The following is a 21,636-nucleotide window of genomic DNA, read 5'->3' as shown; positions in this document are numbered from 1 at the left end:
AAGACAATGGGGCAGGTGCAGGGCTGCTCCCCAGGAGCTAGGGTGGCCACGCGCAGGGCTCTGCACCAGCCCCTCCATCAAGCGACCACCCCGTCCTCCAGCCAGAAGCCACCAGCTCTGGCCCACAGTGACATGGCGGCCCTCGCCCAGCTGCCCCTCAGCCCAAGGTCAGCAGCAGCAGCTCGTCCTTGTGGGGCAAGTGAGAGCGTCAGCGCCCACTGGTTCCTCCAGTGCCATCGTTGACTCTGGAGCGTAATGATGATGGCGCAAGATGGCTCAGCTTCATGGCCAGAGCCACCTGCCCCACAGGGGAGAGCGGCAGCAACTGTGGGGTGAAAAGGGGTCCGTGTGCCCCCTCCCACGGGCTGCGGGGACAGCATCCTCCTCCTCTGCACCCCAGGCTGGTGGCGGGGCCGCAGAGGCGTCGCCCCGTCCCCGGGAAGGCCCCCCCGCCACGGCGGGATCCTTCTGGAAGCCGGGGCGGCACCCGCCGGCTGCCGCACTGGGGACCTGCGGGCAGCCCCCGCCCGGCCTCCCACCCCCGCGCCTTGGGGGGCCCCGCAAAATGGCCGCCGGCTGCAGCCCCCCGCCCCACCGGGTTCCCGGGAGGGCGCGTCCCCCTCCCCACCCCACCCCCCCCAGCCACGCCTCGCCCCCGCCGGGGCCGGGACGGGCGGCACCGCCATCCCGGAGCAGCGCCCGGGGACCGCGTCCTGCCCGGTGCCGCCCGCCCCTACCTGTGCCCGTGGCCGTGGCCGTGGCTGTGCCCGTGGCCGTGCCCGGTTCGGCGGGGCGCAGCGCTCAGCCGCGGGCGGGGCGCGCCGGCATCAGGCCGAGCCGCGCGGCGCGGTGCGGTGCGGTGCGGTGCGGGTGCCGGTGCCGGTGCGGGTGGTGGCAGCCCCGCCCCTGCGGTCCCCGCCCGCCCCGCCCCGCACGCTGGTTGGCCGCCGCCGCCCGGGGGAAGGCGCGGGGGACCGGGAGGGCGCGAGCCGGGGATGGGGCGGTGACGTCAGCGCATCCCCCTCACCCCCGGCCGGCGCTGCGGAACCGCTGCCAGCGCGCGGGGAGGGGCGGGGCCGCCCGCGTCGCCCGGCAACCGTCGCCTGGCGACCGCCCCCCCATCCCCGGCTGCCCCCGGGCGCGGCACCCCGGCCCCGCCGGCACGGCCCGCTGCCCGGCGGAGCGCTGCCCCCTCCCGCGGTTCCCGCCGCGCTCTCCGGCCCCGGCCCCGGCCCCAGGCCCCGGCTGGCAGCACCCACCCCGCGGCGGAGCTGCTGCACCGCTCCGGGCCGCTGAGGCCCCCGCCCCAAAGCCCCCGGCCGGCTCCCTGCCCGTCCGCGCCGGGGAATTCAGACCCAGCGCGGAAGGAACGTTGCGCCTTTGCCGCCAGCTGTTCCCAGCAGCGCATCCCCCCTCGCTCCTCCACGCCAGCCGCGAGCCCGCGGTTCCCCTCGCCATCCCTGCCTTCTCCCCGAGTCTCCCTGGAGGACAGGCAGCAGAGAGGCCTTCGTCCACCCACCCGCCGCAGCGGTGGGAGGTCTCCAGCGGGTCTCTCCCGCCAGTGTTTCAGGGACTGAGCATTTCGGCAATGCCGCAAGCGTTGCCTTGAGAGTCCCCTCAGCCATAGGAGCACGTGGCTGGGGCACAGGGTGAGGGTCTGGCTTGGGACCTCTCGCTGCATCACAACCTCTTGTGCTTGCTTCAGTGGATGATGACCGGGCAGCAGTCCCCAGGATAACTGTGGTTTCCATCATCCATGCGGTGCCAGCCACGTGGACTCCGAGAACCTCTCAGAGACAATCATCCAGCTGTTTGGGCAGAAATGCTCTTGCCTGGCACATTCCAGCCCCACACGCTTGCCCCAGATGCCTTCAGCACCAGCCACCAGTTGCCAGCTCTGCCAGTGGGGCACTTTCCGCACCATAATCGTCATCCCCAGCCCAAAGCTTTGCTCACTGAGTGGCTCCTCTGGCTGGGGACCCACTCCTGGACCCGCCAGGAGCCAGCAGTGGGCACCTCATTCACATTTCAGAGTATGGATGTCAGAGAACATGCCGGAGAATCGATATGATATAAGGGACCATGGGCACACATGACAGGTGACAGGCACAGCATATTGAACTTGGGTGTCCTGGTGGATGACAGGTTAACCATGAGCCAGCAGTGTGCCCTGGTTGCCAAGAAGGCCAATGGTCTCCTGGGGTGCATGAGGAGGAGTGTGGCCAGCAGGTCGAGGGAGGTGTGTCCAGTTCTGGGCTCCCCAGTTCAAGAAAGATGAAGAGCTACTGGAGAGCGTCCAGCAGAGGGCTACGAGGATGGTGAGGGGACTGGAATATCTCTCCTACGAGGAGAGGCTGAGGGAGCTGGGCTTGTTTAGCCTGAAGAAGAGAAGGCTGCGAGGGGACCTTATAAATCACTATAAATATCTTAGGGGTAGGTGTCAAAAGGACGAGGCCAGACTCTGTTCAGTGGTGCCCAGCGACAGGACAAGGGGCAACGGGCACAAACGGAAGCACAGGAAGTTCCGTCTGACCATGAGGAAGAACTTCTTCCCTCTGAGGGTGACAGAGCCCTGGAACAGGCTGCCCAGGGAGGTTGTGGAGTCTCCTTCTCTGGAGATATTCAAGACCCGCCTGGACGCAGTCCTGTGCAGCCTGCTCTGGGTGACCCTGCTTCGGCAGGAGGTTGGACTAGATGACCCACAGAGGTCCCTTCCAACCCCTACGATTCTGTGATTCTGTGAACAGGCACGCAAGGCTGGTGACATCATCATGACACGCTGTGATGCCTGCAAGCCAGGCTGAGCCCACAGAGTACAGCTCGCCGCGGCAGTGACTGCGGCTGTGTCCCACCCCATGGCTTTGCCCTCATGCAAACCATCCTGATGGCCACCCTCCTCCAGGTGGCTGGCGTGCAGACAGGCATTCTTCTGCAAGGCAGATCCTTGGTCAGGGAGACCTGCCCAACAGAGCTTTGCGCTGCTGGAGTAATTGTGACCATGGCGGCTGTGCCAAGCCAATCCCAGCGCAACCATCCCATGGCACAGGACCTGCGTGCCCAGGGGCAGGGATCCCACCTGCTGGGATGGTGTTGGGAACCATCAACCACGGTGTCCTGGGGGCCGTGGGGACAGGATCTGCATGGGTGCTTGCCAGTCCCAGAGGCTGGCATGCCTGGGGAGCAACCCCCCAGCACTAGCAAGGGGGAGTACCCCCAAAATAAGGTGGCTGAGACAGCAGGGACAGTGCTGGTGGCACATTAACTGGACATGGAGGAGGCCAGGGGCAGAGTCCAGGGGGGAGGGGGGAGCACTGGGCCCTGGGGTCAGGGTCCAGAGGGACATGCACACTGCTGGCACAGGATGCACTGTGCTGCGGTGCTGGGTGCTAGACAGGCAGCCTCCACTGCTCCTCTCCTCTGGGCTCGGCTCCTGGGGAAGGCAAGGCGTGCCATGGCCACCGGACTGCTCCGTGTCCCCCCACCGCAGGCGCTGCTCCGTCCCCTGGCCGTACCAGAGAGGCTGCTGCTCGGGCCAGGGCCCAGCAACGTGCCCCCCCGCATCCTGGCTGCGGGTGGCCGGCAGCTCCTGGGCCACATGCACCCCGAGGTGCTGCAGGTGAGCTGACCCCGCCCAGCCTTCCTACCCTCACCTCCTCTCCCTCACCCTTGACGAGGGGCTGGGACAGCTCTGCCAGGGCGAAGGGGGCAACAGCAGAGCCAGTCTGTCCCCTGCCGCCGCAGGTGATGGATGAGATCAAGGCGGGCATCCAGTACGCCTTCCAGACGCAGAACCGGCTGACCCTAGCCATCAGCGGCACCGGCCACTGCGCCATGGAGGCTGCCCTCCTCAACCTTGTGGAACGCAGTGACACCGTGCTGGTGGCTGTCAACGGCATCTGGGGACAACGTGCTGCCGACATTGCCAGGAGGTTGGGTATGCTGGGGACAGCAGGACAGCTCTGACAGGGCTCAGGGCACTGGGCTTGCAGGCAGGATGCCAGAATACGACCCCTGGCTTGCTGTCCCCACCCTGGTGGCAGTGGCGAGTTACGCGGCTTCCGCAGCCGGAGAGTGCTCTGGGTTTTTTCCAGAGTGATGTCACTCCGCTTACGGTGGTTTATGGATTTTCCACTGGGCAAATCTGTGGGAAGTCAGAGCTTGAACTCTTGGTTTCGTGCATGGCCAATTCCCTCACAGAGCAGGTGGCTGAGGTGGCCTCTCAGAGCAGTGGGAGGCATCCCTAGACCTCACTTTTCTTCTGCCCAAATTCCTCCCAGGAGCCAATGTCCATGAGCTGCTGAAGCCCCTGGGTGAGTACTTCGCTCCGTGGGACATCGAAGAGGTGAGTGTCACCTGTGGTGTGGGGCAGCAGGCACGAGCCAGCTCCGGGGGCAGTCACCTTCCCCTCTGTTTCATGCAGGGCCTGGCACGGCACAAGCCCTCGGTCCTCTTCATCACCCATGGCGAGTCCTCCACGGGCGTGTTGCAGCCACTGGAGGGGCTGGGCGAGTTATGCCACCGGTCAGTGCAGAGCAGGCACCCGCTGGGGCTGGCAGCACCCCAGGGTCACTATCAGGGACAGGGCATGGGGATTTACATGCCCCAGGCTCTCCTCTGGCTCTGTTGTGCTGGAAGCGGTTGGTGCCAGCAAGACACATGGCCTCGGGGGGACTGGGATGCTGGGGCTGCAGGAAGAGGGGTGGCAAGAGGAGGTAGCAGGAGGAGGTGGCAGGGACACCAGGCTGAGCTCTGTCCTCCCACAGGCACGGCTGCCTGCTGCTCGTGGATGCAGTGGCATCTCTTGGGGGAGCCCCTATCTTCATGGACCAGCAGGGTAAGAGCCACAGTGCCATCACGGGTGCCCAGGGGCAAGGGGGCTTATGCCTGGGCCAGGGAGGGGGGGCAGTGGGATCAGCCCCATTACCCGCATTTTGGGCTAGCAGCACCAGAAACTGATCCAACTGCAGCCAGAGAGCCTGTTCCCCTCGGGGGGCCATCAGCAGGGCCAGGGTGTCCCCCAAAGCAGCCCAAACACAAGCAGGACCTGCAGCGTGTGCCACCCTCTGCTTCCCACCCGCCACTTGCAGCTGGGGTGGGGGGCTCAGCGTGTCCCCGCTGGGAGCCCCCGGTCCCTGAGGAGCTGCCTCCCCTCTCGCGCAGAGATTGATGTCCTATACTCGGGGTCTCAGAAAGTTCTCAACGCACCCCCCGGCAGTGCCCCCATCTCGTTCAGCGAGCGAGCCAGGTAAGGGCAGCCCTGTCCTGGTGGGAGGAAAGGCGCTGGGACTGGGGGGACGCTGTCACTCCCCCACTTTGCCAGCATCTGCTCCAGCCCCGATCTGGAGAGCGTGCTCAGCAGCAGCTCTGCACAGTCAGAGCCTGGCCCACCCCTGGGGAGCAATGGGCGCTGGAGCCAACCTTGGTGCTCGATTTGGGAGGGCCCTCCTGCAGGACTGATCCCACCCTGGAACTGGTGGGGTCAAGGTCCGGCTCCTCCCCAGCACTATGCTTCTCAAGGGAGAAGATGCTGAGAAGGAAGACAAAGCCCCCATCCTTCTACCTGGACATGGGATGGCTGGCAAACTACTGGGGCTGCGACGGGGAGCCACGAAGGTGAGGGCAGGCTGTCCCGGGACAGATGGCAGTGGCAGTCCCACCACATCCTTCACCCCAGCATGGGGGCTGCCTGCCCTGCGGGGCTCGGGCCCTGTCTCCCCATCACCCTGCCCACTGGTGGCAAAGCGGCCCTGGGGGATTTGCACCCCCTCTGTGCTGGGTGAAGAGAAAAGAGGACAGCACACCCCAGTTCCCCCTCACCGTGAGCTGGAGTACTGCTGCCGAACCCGCCTGGGTGCCCCGTGGGTTTTGTAGGTACCATCACACGGCACCAATCAACAGCTTCTTCAGCCTGCGGGAAGGCTTGGCCATGCTGGCGGAGCAGGTGAGCGACACCGGGCAGGCAGGGGTGCACCGGCAGCGCTGGTGGGGTTTGGGGAGTGGTGGGTGCCAGGACCTTCTCCCTCTTCTCTGCCCACAGGGGCTGGAGAGCTCGTGGGAGCGTCACCGGACCAACTGCGCCCAGCTGTGCCAGGGGCTGCAAGACCTGGGGCTTCAGCTCTTCGTGAAGGAGGAGGTGGGTGCAGGGCAAGCCCACCATGGTGCAGGGGCAGCATGAGGACATGGCCCTGCGCAGCTCGAGGTATACCTGGGCAGCTTTCGATGCTGGAGAAAAAACTCCCACCCCAGCAAATGCTCTCTCCTGGCAGGCTGCCGGGCTCACTGGGGGACAGGGCAGCAGCCAGGAGCTGCAGATTTGACCTGGTTTCTCCCCTCTCTAGAAGGCAAGACTTCCCACCATCACCACCGTCAGGGTGCCTGAGGGCTACGACTGGAAGGAGATTACAGCCTTCCTCATGGACAGCCACGCCATCGAGATTGCTGGGGGCCTGGGCCCCTCGGTGGGCAAGGTGGGCAGCGTCCTCCCCTCCCACTGCCTGTGGCCGGGCACCAAACCTGGCGGCGGCCGCATCCCTCGGTAGCGTGCTCCACAATTATCTGGTGCTCTCTGGCTGCAGACAGCAAACACACGGCTGGATGCATCCCATCGCCTGCAGCAACGCGTAGCAGCTCCTAACCACACACAATTGCTGCACCTAATTGAATAATCGTGCACACAATTAGCGGGGCGACATGCCTTTAGAGGAAATGCATGTTATATAGGAGCAAGCAAGGAGCTGTGCAGATGCACTTGTGCCCAGACATGTGCATGACCACCCCTCGCACACCCCCTGCTCCGCATGGGAGCCTGCGTTCTGCTGCCGGCTGCTCTGCTCGCAGGAAGATGGTGCCAGGGCGCAGCCGCAAAGGTGGGCGCTGCAGGGAAACGCTCACCCTTCTCCACCCAGGTCCTCAGAATCGGCCTCATGGGCTGCAACTCGACCAGTGGCAACGTGGACCGTGTGCTGCATGCCTTGCGAGACTCCCTCGAGCACTGCCACCGCAGCAGGCTGTGAGCAACCCTGCAAAGGTGGGGTCCGGGTGAGGCGGCGTGGCACTTCCTGGGGTGCTGGCAGGGAACGCTGCAACGCCCAGCAAGCCAAGCCAGAGCGGGAAAAAGAAGCTGGAAGAGCAGGGGACACGGAGGTGAGGGCTGCATCTTGGCAGACGTGGGACGTGGCTCGAAACCCCTTCTCCCTGTCTCTCACACAGGGTCACTCCTTGCCCTGATGGCTTGGCCCCCCGGCTCCTCCCTGTCCCTGACACGAGGGCTGGATGCAGGATCTGACCACAAGTCCCTTCCCCTCCCATTACCATCACACTTGGCTGTCCCAGCAGCGCAGGACACCAGCCACTGCCCCCAGATTACGGGCCCTGGGATGAAACACCCGCCCCAGTGCCCAGCTCTGTCAGGGCAGCTCAGAGGCCACGCATCCCCACCCAGCTGCAGCAGACCTGTGCTCGCTCCCCCGTACCATCTTTCCCCAATAAAGCGACATGGCAGCACGCTGCTCCCTGGCCCCGTATCTCACCTTGCATGCCCCTGAGTTTCGAGACACCTGGATGGGGCGGCAGCGGGGTCCTGCTCAGCTCTGCTGGGGGATTTCTCGACGGATCTTGGAGAGGAGCTGGGACATCGCTGAGCGACGCACACCATCCTGGATCTGGTACACCTGGAACTAAGCAGAGGGAGATGGGGAGCGAGTGGAGAGGGGTCCCCGCTCTACTTGAGCCCCGCACCCCAGTGTTGCCAGCCTCCGCAGCCTCCACGGCGAGGCTGGGCAGTACATGCCAGCGGCTGCCGAGAGCTGGAGGATGCTGGGCGGCAAATTCCAGCGCATTCTAAGCTGCCCAGCCCAGGTGGTTTCTGGTGCTGCCACACTCTGCCTTGCAGGACCAGCCCAGGGTCTCCGGTCCCCATTACCTGACTGAGCAGAACATCAAAGTAGGCTGTGTCCCAGTAGGACCCGTCCTCGGCAGGGAGCTGCAGGAGGGCTTGGGTGCTGGGGTCTGCCTGCCAGCCGTCAGCGCACACAGGGAGGCCAAAATGGAAGCGGAGGAAGCGTCGGGGGTACCGGGCAAAGCTCTCCACCTTACGGTAGAGGAGGGCAAGGTATGGGGCCTCTCCTTGGAGGAGGTTCTCCTCCGGGTGCAGGAAGTGGGGCAGGCGCCGGGTGGCCAGGCAGCGGAGGAGAATCACCAAGAGCCTGTAGACAGAGCCCTCCAGGTCCTGCCAGTCCTCCGGGGAGGGGAAGAGCTCCGTGCTCCACAGCAGCATCATCTGCAGGGAGGCAGAAGAGGGTGCGGGCTCAGGCGCTCCTCACGGTGTGAAGGCTGTGCCTTCACACCCCGCAGGTCACTGCGCAGCCACCCATGGGGCTGGGTCCTCAACACGGACATCACATCCCCAGCAGCCAAGGGCAGCGGCAGGCTCTTGGAGCTGCTGCTTCAGCTGCTGCCAGCGCAGCCGGTGCGCCAGCACCCCTTAGTTTTGAACCTTTGCTTTACTCCCCAAAGAGCCCCTGTTTCAGCTCTGAAGCAGGTCCCAGCTCCACAGCAGCTCCGAAACAACACGCTCAAGCTTTCAGCAGGCACCAAGCAATAGCAGAAAGTCCGGCTTGTGGTTTCCAGCAGCCGCTGGCAAGGCAGGTGAACCCGCAGCACCTGCCACGCCAGCTTCCTCAGAACGGCGCTGGCAAACGCCCAGCACCGACGCCTCTCGGCAACGCGGCATAATAAGCAACGCACGCAGTGGGCTGGAGAAGAAGATGCTTTTGTTGAAGAACATATGCATACTATGCCCTTTTTTTTTTAAAAAAAAAAGTAAAATCAGAGAACTCAAAGCAAAACCCACAGGATTTGGGTTACTTGGAGCTGGAGCCGTTCTCTCAGCAGAAGCTGACTTTGCCCCCTTCTCCAGCCTGGCCCGGAGAGCCACCACAAGGCAGGGCACACCTGCATTGTGCCACCGGGTGCTGTCCCCAACACGACCCCTTTCCTGACCGGTGTCACCAGCTGGCATGGGTCCAGAGTGCCGAAAACAGGTTGGGTGGGGAGAAGAGGGTTTTGTCAGAGAAAACACCACCCCCATCCCTGTACGGGCACCTCCTGGCATGCCGGGGCGTGGGAGGTGGCACGGCAGGCATGGCAATGCAATCACCAGCATGGCCCCTGCAGATACAGGCAGCCTGTGCCAGGGGATGCCTGGCACATCGGCACAGAGACCCAGCTCTCAATGCTCAGAGTGTTTCAGGCAGGAGGCTGCTGGTTCAATCCAGCAAGTGGGAAGAAAGAAGGATCAAACCCCTCTAGCTGTGGCTGGCAGTGTACACCCTTTCTGGACACAGCCATGGGCTGGCACATCCCATTGCACTGCAGGCACTTGGGTTTGTAGCTTGGGATCTCCTTCCAGCAGCAACTCGGCTGCGGGGGTGTGCAGAGGAGCAGCCTTGGCTCTGCCTGCCCCAAGAGCCACAGTCCCATCAGCAGAACCTACCTACCTTCAGGTGGTTGAAGGTGAGACCACCTTTCCCAGCCTCCTCTCCCCAGTCCTGGCTGCGGAGCTGGTCAAGCAGGAGAAGGCTGTCCAGATGGAGTCCCTTCAGCATGTCCACTGCCTGGAGCAGCTTCAGGACAGGGAGGTGAGTGGAGGATCTGGCGAGAGGGAGCGGGGTCCAGTGAGAGGGAGGATGGAGACCTCCATCCTCCCATCTGGGGAGAGGATACTTTCAGTGACCCGGCGCACGTGGGGATCCTCCCCCAGACACCCATGTGGCCCCAGGCATGCAGCATCCTGGGTCCACCTCCTGCACCCACCTCTGGTGAAGAGGGACTGGGGAGATTTGCAGCATGATGGGAATGCTGCTGAGCAGCTCCTACCTTCCCGGGAGGGACAAGAGGGGAGGTGAAGTGGGGCTGTGCTCCCCTACGTGCAGTGGGGAGGGCTGCAGGCCGCCCTGGAGAGGAGGCTGGATTGGACCCCAAGGAGGGGCTGTACCACATTATGCCTGAAATGAGCCTGGGCTGGTCCAGCTGGATGCTCAGCCCCTCCTTGGGGCTGGGGAGCTGTGCTAGCAGGCTAGATGTGTCACCCCGGCCCCGCTCCCTCCCACAGCCCACCTCGGGAGGCACCTCGTCACCCTGCGGCTGCCAGATGCCCAGGCTCACTCCCACAGCCCGAGCAGGGATCTGAGAGCTGACACCCTCCGGGCAGCCAGGGTTCAGCTCCTGCAACAATTTGGGGGGGCTCCAGTTGCATCCCCCGCTTCTTTCCTTGAGCTGCCTGAAATTTGGCTGAGGTTTTTCCCCCAGCACAGGGCAGCGGGTTTGGGCATGATGAAGGGGTGATTCCAACCCTGTGTTGACATGTCCCTCCACTTTCCCATCCCCCTTTTTGCCTGCATCCGGCAGTGATGCTGGCGGGGGGGATCCCCAGGGCAGCACAGCTGAGCCGCACACCTCCAGCAAAGGGGGGAGGCAGGGACGAAGTGGGCCTCTTCCGTGGCCTTCCGGAGGCTGCCTTGAGGGAAGCCCCTGTCGCTCTGCCGTCCCTTGAGCCGGAGCGGCTCCTGCTGCCTCCTCACCACCGGGACGATGTCAAAGCGGATGCTCTTCCAGCCGCTACGGATCAACAGAGAGAGCTCCATAGCATCTTCCTGCAGATATTCAGCGGTGAGGTCACCTAGATGCAGAGGGTTTGGCCGCGGTTAGGAGGTTACCGCAGCCAGTCCCGCGGGATCAACCTGGTCTGTGCCTCAATGCCTGTGGGCATGTCCCACCCCGCTTGACTCATCCCTTTCCAATGCTGCGGTTTGGCTGCAGTTCCCTGGCAAAAGCTGTTCTCCAAACCCCGCTGGGGTGGTTTTTGGGAAGGAGTATCGCTCCAGTGGACTCAGGGCCAGGCCAGTAGGTGTGGGCACAGCAGGAAGCCCTGGGCAGCTGAACAGGGCCATGCTGCTGCATGGCTGAACAGTGCCAAGAAAAACAACGTGGTCCAAGAAAAATGGACCAGAAAAGGACTCAGGTTTTGGGGGTAGAGAAAGACGAACGGCTCTGGCTTGGCCGTGGAAGCAGAAGGGAACGGTGGGCTTGCTGGGGCTGGGTTATGAGACTTTCAGACCTGCTGGTCCTCTCACATCACTTTTCCATCAGGGCTGAGATTTACTTCAAGAAGCACCTTTGGAGATGGAAATGCATGAAGAAGCTGATGGGACCCCTACGGGCATTCCCTGGGTCACTTCCCCATCGTCTCCTTCCCAGGGACGCTGGTCCCAGCTGGGGCCCATGTGTGTGCAGGGTCCGACCAACGCCTCAAGGTCCTGGTCCAGCCCTGATGCGCTTCCAGCTTGCCCTCCAAACAGCCTCCTCCAGGGAGCAGAGGGCACTCAGAGGCCAGGAGAGATGGGGGGAACATGGTTAGGGTGAGCTAAGCGCATCAAGCCCCTGGGCAAACCCTCCCCAGGGACTAACAGCAGGGATGGGCGAACCCTGCATGGAGCTGCCCCCCACCAAGGAAAGTGCCATCAGCCCAGGGTGAAGATGCCCAAGGATGACTCTGCTGCCGTGGGATGGCAGAGTGTAGTTTGCATCTCCCCTTCCTTAGCTGAGGGCAAATCCTGTCCCAGCGCAGAGCAGGGCGTTTGCTCGCTTGTGCAGGTTTCGGGCGGGCCACGCGCCTGGGCACTTACACCCCAGCCTGTCTGCGCAGGGCCCACCGCCAAGCTGGGCTCTCCAGCCGTGCTGGAGGCAGCTGGGGAAGTGCCGAACCGGCGTACGCACCTGGCTGGAGCAGGAAGCGGTGTTGGCAGCGCACGATGGCCAAAACAAGGAGCTCTTTCAGGTGCTGGAGGATTTTGCCTGGAACCAGGTATGCTGCACCACCTCCCTGCTCCATCACACCCATGGTGCTGGTCCAGTCCTCCAAGTCGGTCCCTGGAGAGGGCACTTCCAGATAGCAGGTGCCCAGCCCCGGATGGTGCCCGGCTGGGGTGTCCTCAGGCTGGCACACCAGCACCCGCAGGGCGTCACCATCGATCCGCAGAGGAACCTCCATGGTGACAACATCCTCGGAGGCGCAGAGAGCAAACTCGAAAGCTTCCAGGTTCCTGGCATAGTCCACAAGGAAGCGGGGCTCCGTGGCGTGGACAACCTCCAGCAGGGTCAGCAGGATGTCCTCAGCCTGCTGGAAATGCTCCAGCCGCTGCCTCTTGCGGGACACAAGCACCTCGAGGTAGCTGCGCCAGTGGGAAGCGCTGGCTGCCATGGCAGCTCTGCCGCTGTCCTGAGACTGCTCCGAGCAGGAGGAAAAATATGTGGGCAGGGAGGGCAGGGCTGGGAGCCCGTGCAGGGCAGGCGGAGGGAAGCTGCAGCCGGGCGTTGACAAGCACCGCTGCTGGGTGAGTGCCAGGGAGAGCTGCCGAGAGCACCACGTCCCCGTGGGACAGACCCGGGGGGGGACACCGAGTCACACCCAGCACCCGGCAGTGCAGCGGGGTAACAAGAGATGCCGAGCTGGTGGGCTGCACCAGCACGATGCTGTGGTCTCCCACACCTCTCCCCGCACTGGGGCTGCGTGCCGGCAGCGTTGCCTCACACCCCGCGCCAGACGAAGGTGAACCCACCCGCCTCCCACCCCAGCCCGGGGCTGCTGGGGCACGTCTGCTCTGAACCTGCCTTGCGCCCACGGGAGCTGGGAGCAGGCTCACACCGGAGCCGGGCCGTGCCGGGGGGGCTGCGGGAGGCCTGCAGGACCCCGGGCCCACCACGCAGCGCCGTGCGCCCGGCGCCGTGCCCAGCCCGCGGCTCCGCCCGCCTCAGGCTCGGGCTCGGACCGCTCCGCAGCGCACGCGTGAGCCCGCCCCGCCCCGCCGCAGGCCACGCCCCGCCGCAGGCCACGCCCCGCCGCAGGCCACGCCCCGCAGCAGGCCACGCCCCGCAGCAGGCCACGCCCCCCTAAGCCCCCGCCCCACCCGGAGCGCCGGCGCCCCCCAGCGGCGGCGCGGGGGGACGCGCAAACCGGCGTTTTCGGCCCCCAAACCGCCGGGCAACAGGGTGGGAGCGGGCCGTGGCGCCGGGCCCGCCGGGAGGAGCAGATGCCGCTGAGGCAAGGGCTGCGTTTCGGGGCCGTGCTGCGGTCTGAGCGGGTCCTCGGTCCGGTTCCGCCTCCCGAGAGCTGCCCGGGCCGGGCTGAGCCCCCGGGCTGCCCGCAGCGAGGGCGGCTCCAGCCGCAGCAGGGCAGAGCCTGGCTTCTTGTTTCCACACAGCCGTTCTGGCTGTTCCCGCCGACCTGTCTGCAGTCGTCCAGCATCGCCCACAAATCCCGGAGAGCACGCTGCGGGCCGTGCCCTCCCGGGGCAGGATCCCCAGCATCGCGGGGATCTGGATGACTGCTGTCTGGGAGCGGAAGGCAGGGCTCTCCCGGCGCTGCAGCACGGTTCAGTAACTCCAGGCTTCCCTGCAAACCCTTGTTGCCCTTGGTCGGAGCAGGGAAGGGAGTGGGGGAGGCTCCGTGGCAGTGGGAACCCATGTGGGAACAGGGTCACGGGCAAGCGTGGGGCCCTGGGACCACTTCTGGTGAGGGGAGAGAGAGCCACAGGGCTTGGGGCCAGTGCTCCCCCCTCCTGTGGTTCGGGCTTTTTATGGCCCTTTTATATAGCCCAGAGCAGGTTTCTGGATCTCCCCGGCGTTGTTTCCAGTTCATCCCCGTGCTTCCTTCAGTCCCCAGTGGCTGAGGAGCCACCCTCCAGGCAGAGGTCTGTCCCTGATGGTCGTCTGTCCTTCCTCCAGCTGAGCCCTGTGGAGCCGCAGCTGCCTTCCACGAGGGAGCAGGGCCAGAGCATCAACCCGCAGCACATGCTCACGTGCCTGCAGTATGAGCTGTAGGGGTGAGTGGGAGCCCACACCTCATCTCCTGGAGGCTGGGGGTGCCCAGGTCTGGGGAGCTACAGCAAGATTTTAAACCCCTGACAGCAGGTGACAGGGTCTGCCGTTCCTTACCCGAGCCCCGTTTCACCCCACCTGAGCAGGAGGCCCTCAGTCCCCCACGCTGACCACCATCCTGGCCAGGGCTGCACGTCCATGTCAGCCTTCCCCTCTTCCACCACGCAGAGAGGACAAGCTGGCTGGCATCCCGGAGAGGAGCTGAAAGCGGCAGGACTCCCTGCTGCTGAAGCAGGGCTCCTGGGGGCTTCACCCCAACACAGGGGTCTGGGCTCGTCCGGGAGGATGTTGAGTCCAAGCCAGGCAGGAGAGACGACCACTCCAGGGCCCATTGTGGGGAAAAGAGCACAGAGAGCCGCAGGCCGCTGCTTTCCCAGGGGTGGTGGGGCATGGCTCCTTGCTGGTGGGGTCGCTGTATGCCCTAGGAGCATCACTTCGTCACGAACGAAGTCCCTGCTGTGGCACCAGCGAGCACAGTTCCTCAGGCAGCGCTCAGCAGGGATTCTGGAGGAGGCCACGGGGGTCACGCAGGAGCTGAACTGTGTGGGGGAGTGATACTGTGGAAGGTAAGGCTTGTCAGGGTGGGTGGATGGGGCAGTCCCCCCAGGGGCTTGGTGCTGGTGAGGGAGCCCTGCCCTCCTTGGTGTGGTGCTGGTTCACCCCACAGCACGACCCTGGCATCCTGCTCCCACCACTGACAGAGCTCTGGCGCAGGGAGGGAGCGTGACGTGACCCCCCAGCTCCCCACCGCCTTTGGCACCTGCCCTTCACAGACCTCCGGGTGCCACCATCAAGAGGTGGGTGCTGCAAAATGCTGCCCTCTGCCCTTTCCCATGTGCCGGGCCTTTCCCCTTTCCCCTTTCCCCTCTCCCCTTCCTTCTTCCTCCTTTCCCCTTCCCCTTTTCCCATCCTCCTCCCTTTTCCTCTTCTTCCTCCTTCCTCCTTCCCCTTTTCCCTTTCTCCTTTTCCCTCTCCTTTCCCCTTCATTCTTCTTCTTCCCCTTCCCCTTTTCCTCCCCCTTTCCCCCTTCCCCTTCCTTCTTCACCCTTCCCCTTTCTACTTTCCCCTTCTCCCTTCCTCTTCCTCCTTCCCCTTCCCCTTCCCCCTCCTCTCTCCCGCAGGTGAGGGGCCAGGAGCAGGCCACAGAGGAGCAGGCACCCTGCTGCCGCCAGGCACGGGCAGCGCGGGCAGCGGCCCTGCTGCGGGCACAGCCGGGTAGCGGCGAGCGGGCTGGGGAGCAGCGCTGGCCGGCGGCACAGCTGGCAGCACAGCTGGCAGCACAGCTGGCCAGCCGGGAGAGCTGGGAGCAGCCGAGGGGCTGCTGGACGCCGCCCAACGCCCCGGGCCCGGGGGCAGCTCAGCAGGGGGGTGCTGGGGTGCAGAAAGGGGTACCCCTGAAAGCGGGGCGACGGCCACCGAGGCCACGCAGGCAACTCAGCATGGCAGGTCTGGCTGCTGCCTGCACTTCAGCTGCCGGGGAAGGTTGGCTGGCGGTGTGACCTTTCATGGGGGCCATGGGGCGTGAGGCCACCCCATGCCCAAAACACCGAGGGGCTGAGTCCTGCCTCAGGCCATGCCTTGCGTGGGGGTGAGCGGCACGGCCAGGCGCGGTGCGGGGCTGGGCGTTCAGGGCAGCACCAGGACAGGTAACCCAGGGGTAGGCTGAAAGGTAGCACATCACCATCAGAGGCGAGAGAGGGGGGGAAATTTCCAAGCAAGATCAGTCAGGCTGTGGAAGACACGGCTGGAGTGCATGGTGCTCAGTCTGGACAAGTGACCGGGAGGCTCGCAGGGAATGGCCTGGCATTGGCAGAGGGGCTGGGCTGAATGAGCTAATCGCTCGTTTTCCATCTCAGCATTTCATGGTTCTACGAATTTTTGCTCTGTTAGATACAGGAGAGGGAAAACAACCCAAAAATAAGAGCCAGGGCAAAGGAGAGAGAAGAAAAAAATCCCAGAGGCATGGGCGCACTGGATGTGGGAGGGGTGGGCGAGGGGCTGCAGTGAGCCCCCAGCGTCCCTCACCCAGCTCGTCCCTCCGTAGGACACCGTGCGCAGCGTCACTGCTGAGCCCTGGACCCTGCAAGATGCCATCGCCACCCAGCAGAATGGCATCAGGGATTGGAGCCGGAGGGTGGAGGAGCTGGCGGGGGACAGGGACACCGGGATGTGGGAGGTAGGTGATGCTCTGCCCCAGCGCCCCGGCTCCGCGCTGGCCCCAGTGCCAGGACCCCTGCGCCCCACAAGCGTCCCACCCAGAGCGGCGCGGCCCCCAACAAAAAGGCTGGGGTGGGGAGGGGGGACGTAGGCAGGGGAGGCAGAGAGAGGAAGGGAGAATAATTTAACATGACAGGCTGTTTATTTTGGCAAAAAGGGTTTCTTTTCAACAGATTTCAAAGCCCGGCCCTGGGGCTCGGGGGGACCACACAGAGGAGTGGGAGAGCAGGGGTGCGAGGGAGGGTTCAAAGGGGCACCCACAGTGAGAGGTATGGAGAGGAACCCCCTGCCTGCTCGTCCCTGGAAAATCGCTGGGTTTTCGCAGCCCTGGGTGTGCTCGCACGCTCTGGTGGAAGCCCCCCCCCGGGTCCCCCCCAGGCGCCCGCATTCTCCCACACACACGTGCTCGCCTGCACGCACCCGCACACGTTCGCACACTCCCCCAGCCCCTGCTCCTTCCTCCGGGCCAGGGCTCAGCTGGAGTCTTGGCTTCACACAGCCACATTTCAAAAGCGGCTGTTTATTAAAAAAAAAAAAAAAATAGCTAGGAAAGAAATAATTATTATAATCACATTAAGAGCTTTGGCTGTAAAAGCCCTGCAAGAGTGTGGGGAAGGAGCCGTGGCTGCTAACAGCAGGGAGCACGGGGGGTGGTTTTCCTGCCATGTGCTCTCTTTTTTTTTCAGTCCTGGTCCAACATCCCCCCCACTTTTCCTCCCCGTTATCCTGGGAAATGAAAACAATTTATTTAATGATGGATCGTCCCTTTCTCTGGTCACTGACCTTCTGGGTGATTTTCTGCTGAGCTCGGCGGAAAACATGAGGCTGGGTTGTGGATCCCATCTGTAGGTGGGGGAGGGGAGGGAGAGGGGGAGCTCCCCCTCATCCTTCCCAAAAACCACAGCAGCAGTCCTGGGGAGCAGGATGGGGCTGATGGGGAGGGTCCCCATGACAGCAGGGGGCTTTTCTGCAGCTGTTGTTCCTGCAGCTCTGTCCCCGGGGCTTTGGGAGCAGATTCGAGGGCTACAGCAACCCCCAGAGCCCCCCACGCCATCCCCTTCTCTCTCTGGGAGACCTGCAGGGGTTACCGGCACCCACCGCCTCCTCCCCAACCTGCCGAGGGGTGCAGTGCTGGGCTGGGAGTGGGGGGAGGACCACTCTCCATCGATCTGGCAGTCATGTCCTGCCTTACTGCCCGCTGGTGGGGTGATGAAGGGGCTTTCTCAGCTTGGGGTGATGACAGGAGGCATTTTTTGGACCTGGCCAGGCATGAGGCCGGGGATGCGTGTGGAGCTGCACGGGGCTCCCAGCGGTGGCAGGCACCATGCACCCCACAGCAGGCATTTTGGCCCCCAGCTGCGCCGGCGCTTGCCTGGGCTCTGCTCTTCAGAGAGTGGAAAGCCAGGGGAGCCAGAGGAAGGGGCAGGATCACACCAACCAGCCACCCTTCATTCAGGCAGGCTGTCAGCACCCAGCACGCATCGCCTGGGGCCCCGGGCATGGGTGCAGCCCCGGCATCCCCCGTCGGTCACGCTCAACCCAGAGCTGACCTCCAAAGCAGAGATGGAGCAATCCAGCATCCAGCCCCCTCCCCTCTGGCCCTTCCTCTGCCATGGCCTGTTGCTCAAAACATGGTTCTTGTAAAAATGCGTAAATATTTATACAAGAATAATTTAAAAAACATGGTCTGTCAAATAATCAAAGCAGCAGAACATCCGAGGAGCTTTCAGCTGGATTGGGAAATCCGGTGTTGCTTTCCGACGCCACACTGTGATGCTGGAGGTGCTCGTAGCTGGCCTTGTGGGCTGCTGGACTTGCCAGTGCAGGTTTGAGGTCTTCATTAACGTGGTTTGGGGACCACAGCAGTGGGCGGCTTTGCCTTGCATCACCTCGAGCCGCCCACTGCTGGGACCCCCAGCCAGGGATGCGATTTTGCCAAGAATCGGTTTCAGCCTCGCATCCGGGTTTCAGCGCTGTCGCCTGCGCTGAGACCGTGCCAGGAGCTGGAGAAATCCTTGGGTGAAGTGCTGCATCCCTGTCCTCCCCTGAGCTGCGTGGTGGGGCCTGGGACTGGCGTGGGGAGTGTCGGGGTGGCAGCTGAGCTGGCAGGGCTGCCCCCGGTGCCGCGAAGTGGCAGGGGTGCGGCAACCCCATCCCTCCAGAGCCTGCAGTGCTCTCAGCATTTCAAAAGCCCGGCTTTGCAGTGCTGCGGCAAGAGCCTTGGGCCAGGGTTTCCCTCAAGGAACGAGATTCATCTCCATCTAAATGGTCCCACATCCCCATTTGCACTGGTATCGCCCGTGGCCAGCACAGCCACGGCTCCTGTCCCGTGTCCCCGTGGCACCACGTCCCCCCAGCACCACTGAGAAGCCCTGAGCTGCTGCTCCATACAGAGGCAAGGGAACAGCCTTAAAATGGCAGCGCCTGGAGACCCCCAGCCCCATTTCTTCTGCTTTCTTGGTGCTCCCCTGGCTGGGGTGAGGCAGGGGACATGATTGCCATCGAGTGATGACCCGTTGCCACCATAGCTCAGCCGACCCGCAGACACCAGATGCCTTGGCCAGGTGGTTCAGGGGGGTACCAGGGTGGCAGAGGGAGGCAAAGGGAGCAGGGAAGGGCCCCTGTTCCTGTGGCTCTGTAGAGCCAGAGGGCAGAGGCAGGCACCGCTGGGGGCTCGGGCAGCGCGGGGCAGTCGGAGCCGTGTGTTGCAGTAACCTCCATCCTCCTGGCTGCCCTCCAGCCCCTTCCCACCACCCGCATTTATGCATGTGATTCCTGTTCTTGCATTCTTTGAACCCGGGCCAGACAACGAGTTCAAACCCCTTCATTATAACCTTGGCTCCCCCCCAAATGCCTGCGCTCCTCCCTGGGCTACCTGGCTGCCTCGCCCGCCCCAGGGAGGGGGCTCCCGGGGCCGGTTCCCCCCCACGGGAGGTGATGCTTGTGCTGCGCACATGTTCAGCATCCGCAGGGAACGTTCTCTGCGCTTGGCCTAATTAGCTGGAAGGAGGGGGAGAGGCAAATCCAAACCATGTGCTGACCTGCACGCCCCTCCGCCCGAAAGCATCCGTGCTGAACGCTCTCTGGATCATTAATAGCTCCCTGGGTCCTTTCCGCACGTCTTCCCCGAAAGGCGCGGGGCCTGGCCGGGGGGTGGAGTGGGTAGGGCTTTGTGCTCTTTCCCTGTGCTTTTCCAGGCCTGGCTTTCCTGGGAGTCAGTGGGCAACCCCAGGTCTGCGAGTGGCAGCTGGGAGGAACCGGGGCCGGGGGGGGGCATCTGCGCACAGGTCTGGGGCAATCCCAGTGCTGCGATGCCAGGGAGAGACAGGCTTGGGCTCAGCCGAAGGACCTCTGCCTCCATCACTCGCTCCTGGAGGCGGCATGCGCCTCTCCCTCCAGCACGGCTTTGCTTAACAAGGTGTCCCACCGTGTGCCCGGTGCCCACTGGGCTCCTCAACCCGCTACCCGGGTGCCCGCAGAGCCTGGGAGGAAGCACCAGGTCAACCCATGCCAAGGCATTTCACTGAGGAGCATCTCTGGTCGCGGGTGCCAGGAAGGGCAGAGAAGCCTGGGGTGGGCGCCTGGGATGTCCCTGGGACCTGCACGGTCCCCACCTCAGAGTGACAACCCCACCAAACCCGCACCCCGGGGTGGGTGTGGGGCGTCTTGGCCCCAATTTGGAGACTGTCAAGAAGCCGGACAGCCTGAACGCAGCTGCAGGCAGAGGAAAGGGGCATTTACTCCTAGAGAGCGAGCGGGTGGCGGCGGCCGGAGCTTGGCCAGATGGCACGGAGACAGGGCTGCTTCCCCTCGCCCCTCCCAGCCTTCCCAGCTCAGAGCCCGGCTTCGCACCAGCTCCAGCTCCTGGCCCAGAGGAAATGGCTGCCGGCCGTGGCCCACAGCTGTTTTCCCCGCTCAGTTTGCTGCTTTCAATTAAATATCCCAGGGAGCTGGATTGGGACGACTCGAGGAGCGTTGCAGTGCTTTCCCGTGCAAAGCCTGCCTGGAGGAAAATCCTTCCCTTACGCTTGGGATGGCTGCTGGCAGGGCTGCTCCCTCCTGCCTGCCCTGCCCGGACCATGGAGGGAAAACCCGCTGGCAGAACCCCAGGATGGCCCCTGCGGGGAGTCTCATGGCGGGGGGTGGGTTGGTGCCACCATGTCCCTTGAGACCGGAGCTTGCTGCGGGGCCTGGCACAGCACGGCAGGGCTGGGAGACAGCACTTTCGGGAGCATGTGGCACAAGGTGGGCGAAATCCCCCCCGGGTGCGAGGTGGTGCTCTCCAAAATAGATGGGGCTCGGCCAACACCCCGGGAGCCGTGGATGGGCTGCGAGGAGAGGGTGGTGGTGTCCCCACTGCGTCCCTGCCACAGCGTCCCTTGGGCTGGGGACAGGGTGAGTGCCCTGATGCCTTCCAGAAAATCAGCTGTAAATGTCCCGGGAGGGTAATTCATATCAAACTCATAAAGCCTTTATTAGTGTCTCAGGGGAGAAATCCGGATGTGGCTGTTTATTTATTTTGGATTTTGCCTTTTTCTTTTTTTTTTTTTTCTCTTTTCCTTTTAACATTTTCTTCCAGGAGATTTTTAAAGGGACAGGGACACCTCGCTGTGTTCGGCAGCAGTGCTCGGCAGGGGCTGGCTGCCCACGGGACGTTTGGTCCTGGAGCGCTGGCACTAGCGGAGGTGCTCTGGCATCTCAAGGAGTCGGGCAGATCTCGGGGTCCAGCTTTGGGGCCACTCGGGGGGGGAAGGTCCCAGTGCTGCCAGGGGTGCCGTGCTGCCCTCAAGGGCATTTCAGAGCCCCACAGCTTTGCCCTGAGGGCTGCATCCCCCAGCCCCGCTCTCAGCCCTCCACCCCACACCTCCGTTTCCCCCACTTTAGAGAGAGGCGATGATCCCCGTGCCTGTCGGGGCAGCCGGCAGTGTGTGGGCGAGGATTTTGGGAGCACCCTCGCAGCGATGGCAGAGCTGGGCCCCCGGTGAGGCAGACTTTCCGCAGCGGTGTCGGCAGCTGGTCCTAACCCAGTCCCACTGTTGTTTGCTCCTCTCCTTCGCTCTTTACATAATTTGTTCCTTGGCCCCTTTTCAAACGTACCTCGCAATCGTTACAGCAGAGGATATTTATACAGCGGGGGTGTGGAATAACACGGAAAACCTCTGGAGCTGGCGACCAGATTCCCACACCATCCCAGGGCTGGGGGCAGGCAATGGCCCTCCCTGGTTTTGCTGGGCCCCTGGACAGGGCTGGGTGGGGTTCTCCCTAGCATCCCCCCCCCAGCCGTGCCTGTGCATCCCGGGTGCTTGTGCCATGGGACAGGTTGGGGGCACCAAGCACCCCACTCCGGCTGGATCTCTCACCCCAGCACCTGCCCAGAGGTTAACTATCCGTCTTTAATTGTAACTCCATCATTAACTATCAATTAACTATCAAAACTCACCAGTGGTTTTTAGGGGTGTCTCCCTGGGGGCAGCCCCACCCGTT

At 63.7% G+C, this 21,636-nt stretch overlaps 3 protein-coding genes across 23 annotated transcripts in view; 1 reads left to right on the top strand and 2 right to left on the bottom strand.

Moving 5' to 3' along the window:
* KIF1A (kinesin family member 1A) overlaps positions 1-853 on the bottom strand; it is a 42,038-nt gene extending 41,185 nt beyond the window's left edge. For 10 of the 20 annotated variants that reach the window (XM_075417810.1, XM_075417811.1, XM_075417812.1 and 7 more), the window contains exon 1: positions 738-852. The gene's annotated coding sequence lies outside the window, so the exon portion shown is untranslated. Of the gene's footprint in view, positions 1-737 lie in introns of all 20 variants that reach the window. The other 10 variants (XM_075417821.1, XM_075417822.1, XM_075417823.1 and 7 more) reach the window with 2 other exon arrangements.
* A 2,489-nt stretch (positions 854-3,342) lies between these two features.
* Positions 3,343-7,523, top strand: AGXT (alanine--glyoxylate aminotransferase). 2 transcript variants are annotated; one of them, XM_075417805.1, is made up of 11 exons: positions 3,343-3,616; positions 3,742-3,934; positions 4,278-4,342; positions 4,421-4,521; positions 4,764-4,834; positions 5,161-5,245; positions 5,518-5,613; positions 5,872-5,941; positions 6,038-6,133; positions 6,339-6,467; positions 6,906-7,523. In XM_075417805.1, the coding sequence occupies exons 1-11, from the start codon at positions 3,362-3,364 to the stop codon at positions 7,011-7,013; spliced, it is 1,269 nt and encodes a 422-aa protein (XP_075273920.1). In that variant the 5' UTR covers positions 3,343-3,361; the 3' UTR covers positions 7,014-7,523. The 2 variants fall into 2 exon arrangements, with proteins under 2 accessions (XP_075273920.1, XP_075273922.1); XM_075417807.1 differs by lacking the exon at positions 6,906-7,523 and having other exon boundaries at positions 6,038-6,199; positions 6,339-6,425.
* An 11-nt stretch (positions 7,524-7,534) lies between these two features.
* Positions 7,535-12,512, bottom strand: MAB21L4 (mab-21 like 4). The gene is made up of 5 exons (XM_075417808.1): positions 11,776-12,512; positions 10,456-10,678; positions 9,498-9,651; positions 7,922-8,278; positions 7,535-7,676 (listed from the first exon to the last, which is right to left on the bottom strand). The coding sequence occupies exons 1-5, from the start codon at positions 12,257-12,259 to the stop codon at positions 7,584-7,586; spliced, it is 1,311 nt and encodes a 436-aa protein (XP_075273923.1). The 5' UTR covers positions 12,260-12,512; the 3' UTR covers positions 7,535-7,583.
* Positions 12,513-21,636: the final 9,124 nt, after the last annotated feature.

Source organism: Opisthocomus hoazin, chromosome 4 (assembly GCF_030867145.1).
Source record: "Opisthocomus hoazin isolate bOpiHoa1 chromosome 4, bOpiHoa1.hap1, whole genome shotgun sequence".
NCBI lineage: Eukaryota > Metazoa > Chordata > Aves > Opisthocomiformes > Opisthocomidae > Opisthocomus > Opisthocomus hoazin.
Note: the sequence above shows the minus strand (reverse complement) of the source record. Positions and strands in the feature narration are given on the sequence as shown.

Coding starts and splice junctions, on each gene's coding strand:
- AGXT (XM_075417805.1), top strand. CDS start 3,362: ATGCACTGTGCTGCGGTGCTGGGTGCTAGACAGGCAGCCTCCACTGCT. Junction 3,935..4,277: donor CGACATTGCCAGGAGGTTGG/GTATGCTGGGGA, acceptor AATTCCTCCCAG/GAGCCAATGTCCATGAGCTG. Junction 6,468..6,905: donor TGGGCCCCTCGGTGGGCAAG/GTGGGCAGCGTC, acceptor TTCTCCACCCAG/GTCCTCAGAATCGGCCTCAT.
- MAB21L4 (XM_075417808.1), bottom strand. CDS start 12,259: ATGGCAGCCAGCGCTTCCCACTGGCGCAGCTACCTCGAGGTGCTTGTG. Junction 10,679..11,775: donor CCGCTTCCTGCTCCAGCCAG/GTGCGTACGCCG, acceptor CTCTGCATCTAG/GTGACCTCACCGCTGAATAT. Junction 8,279..9,497: donor TCACCTTCAACCACCTGAAG/GTAGGTAGGTTC, acceptor GCCTCCCTGCAG/ATGATGCTGCTGTGGAGCAC.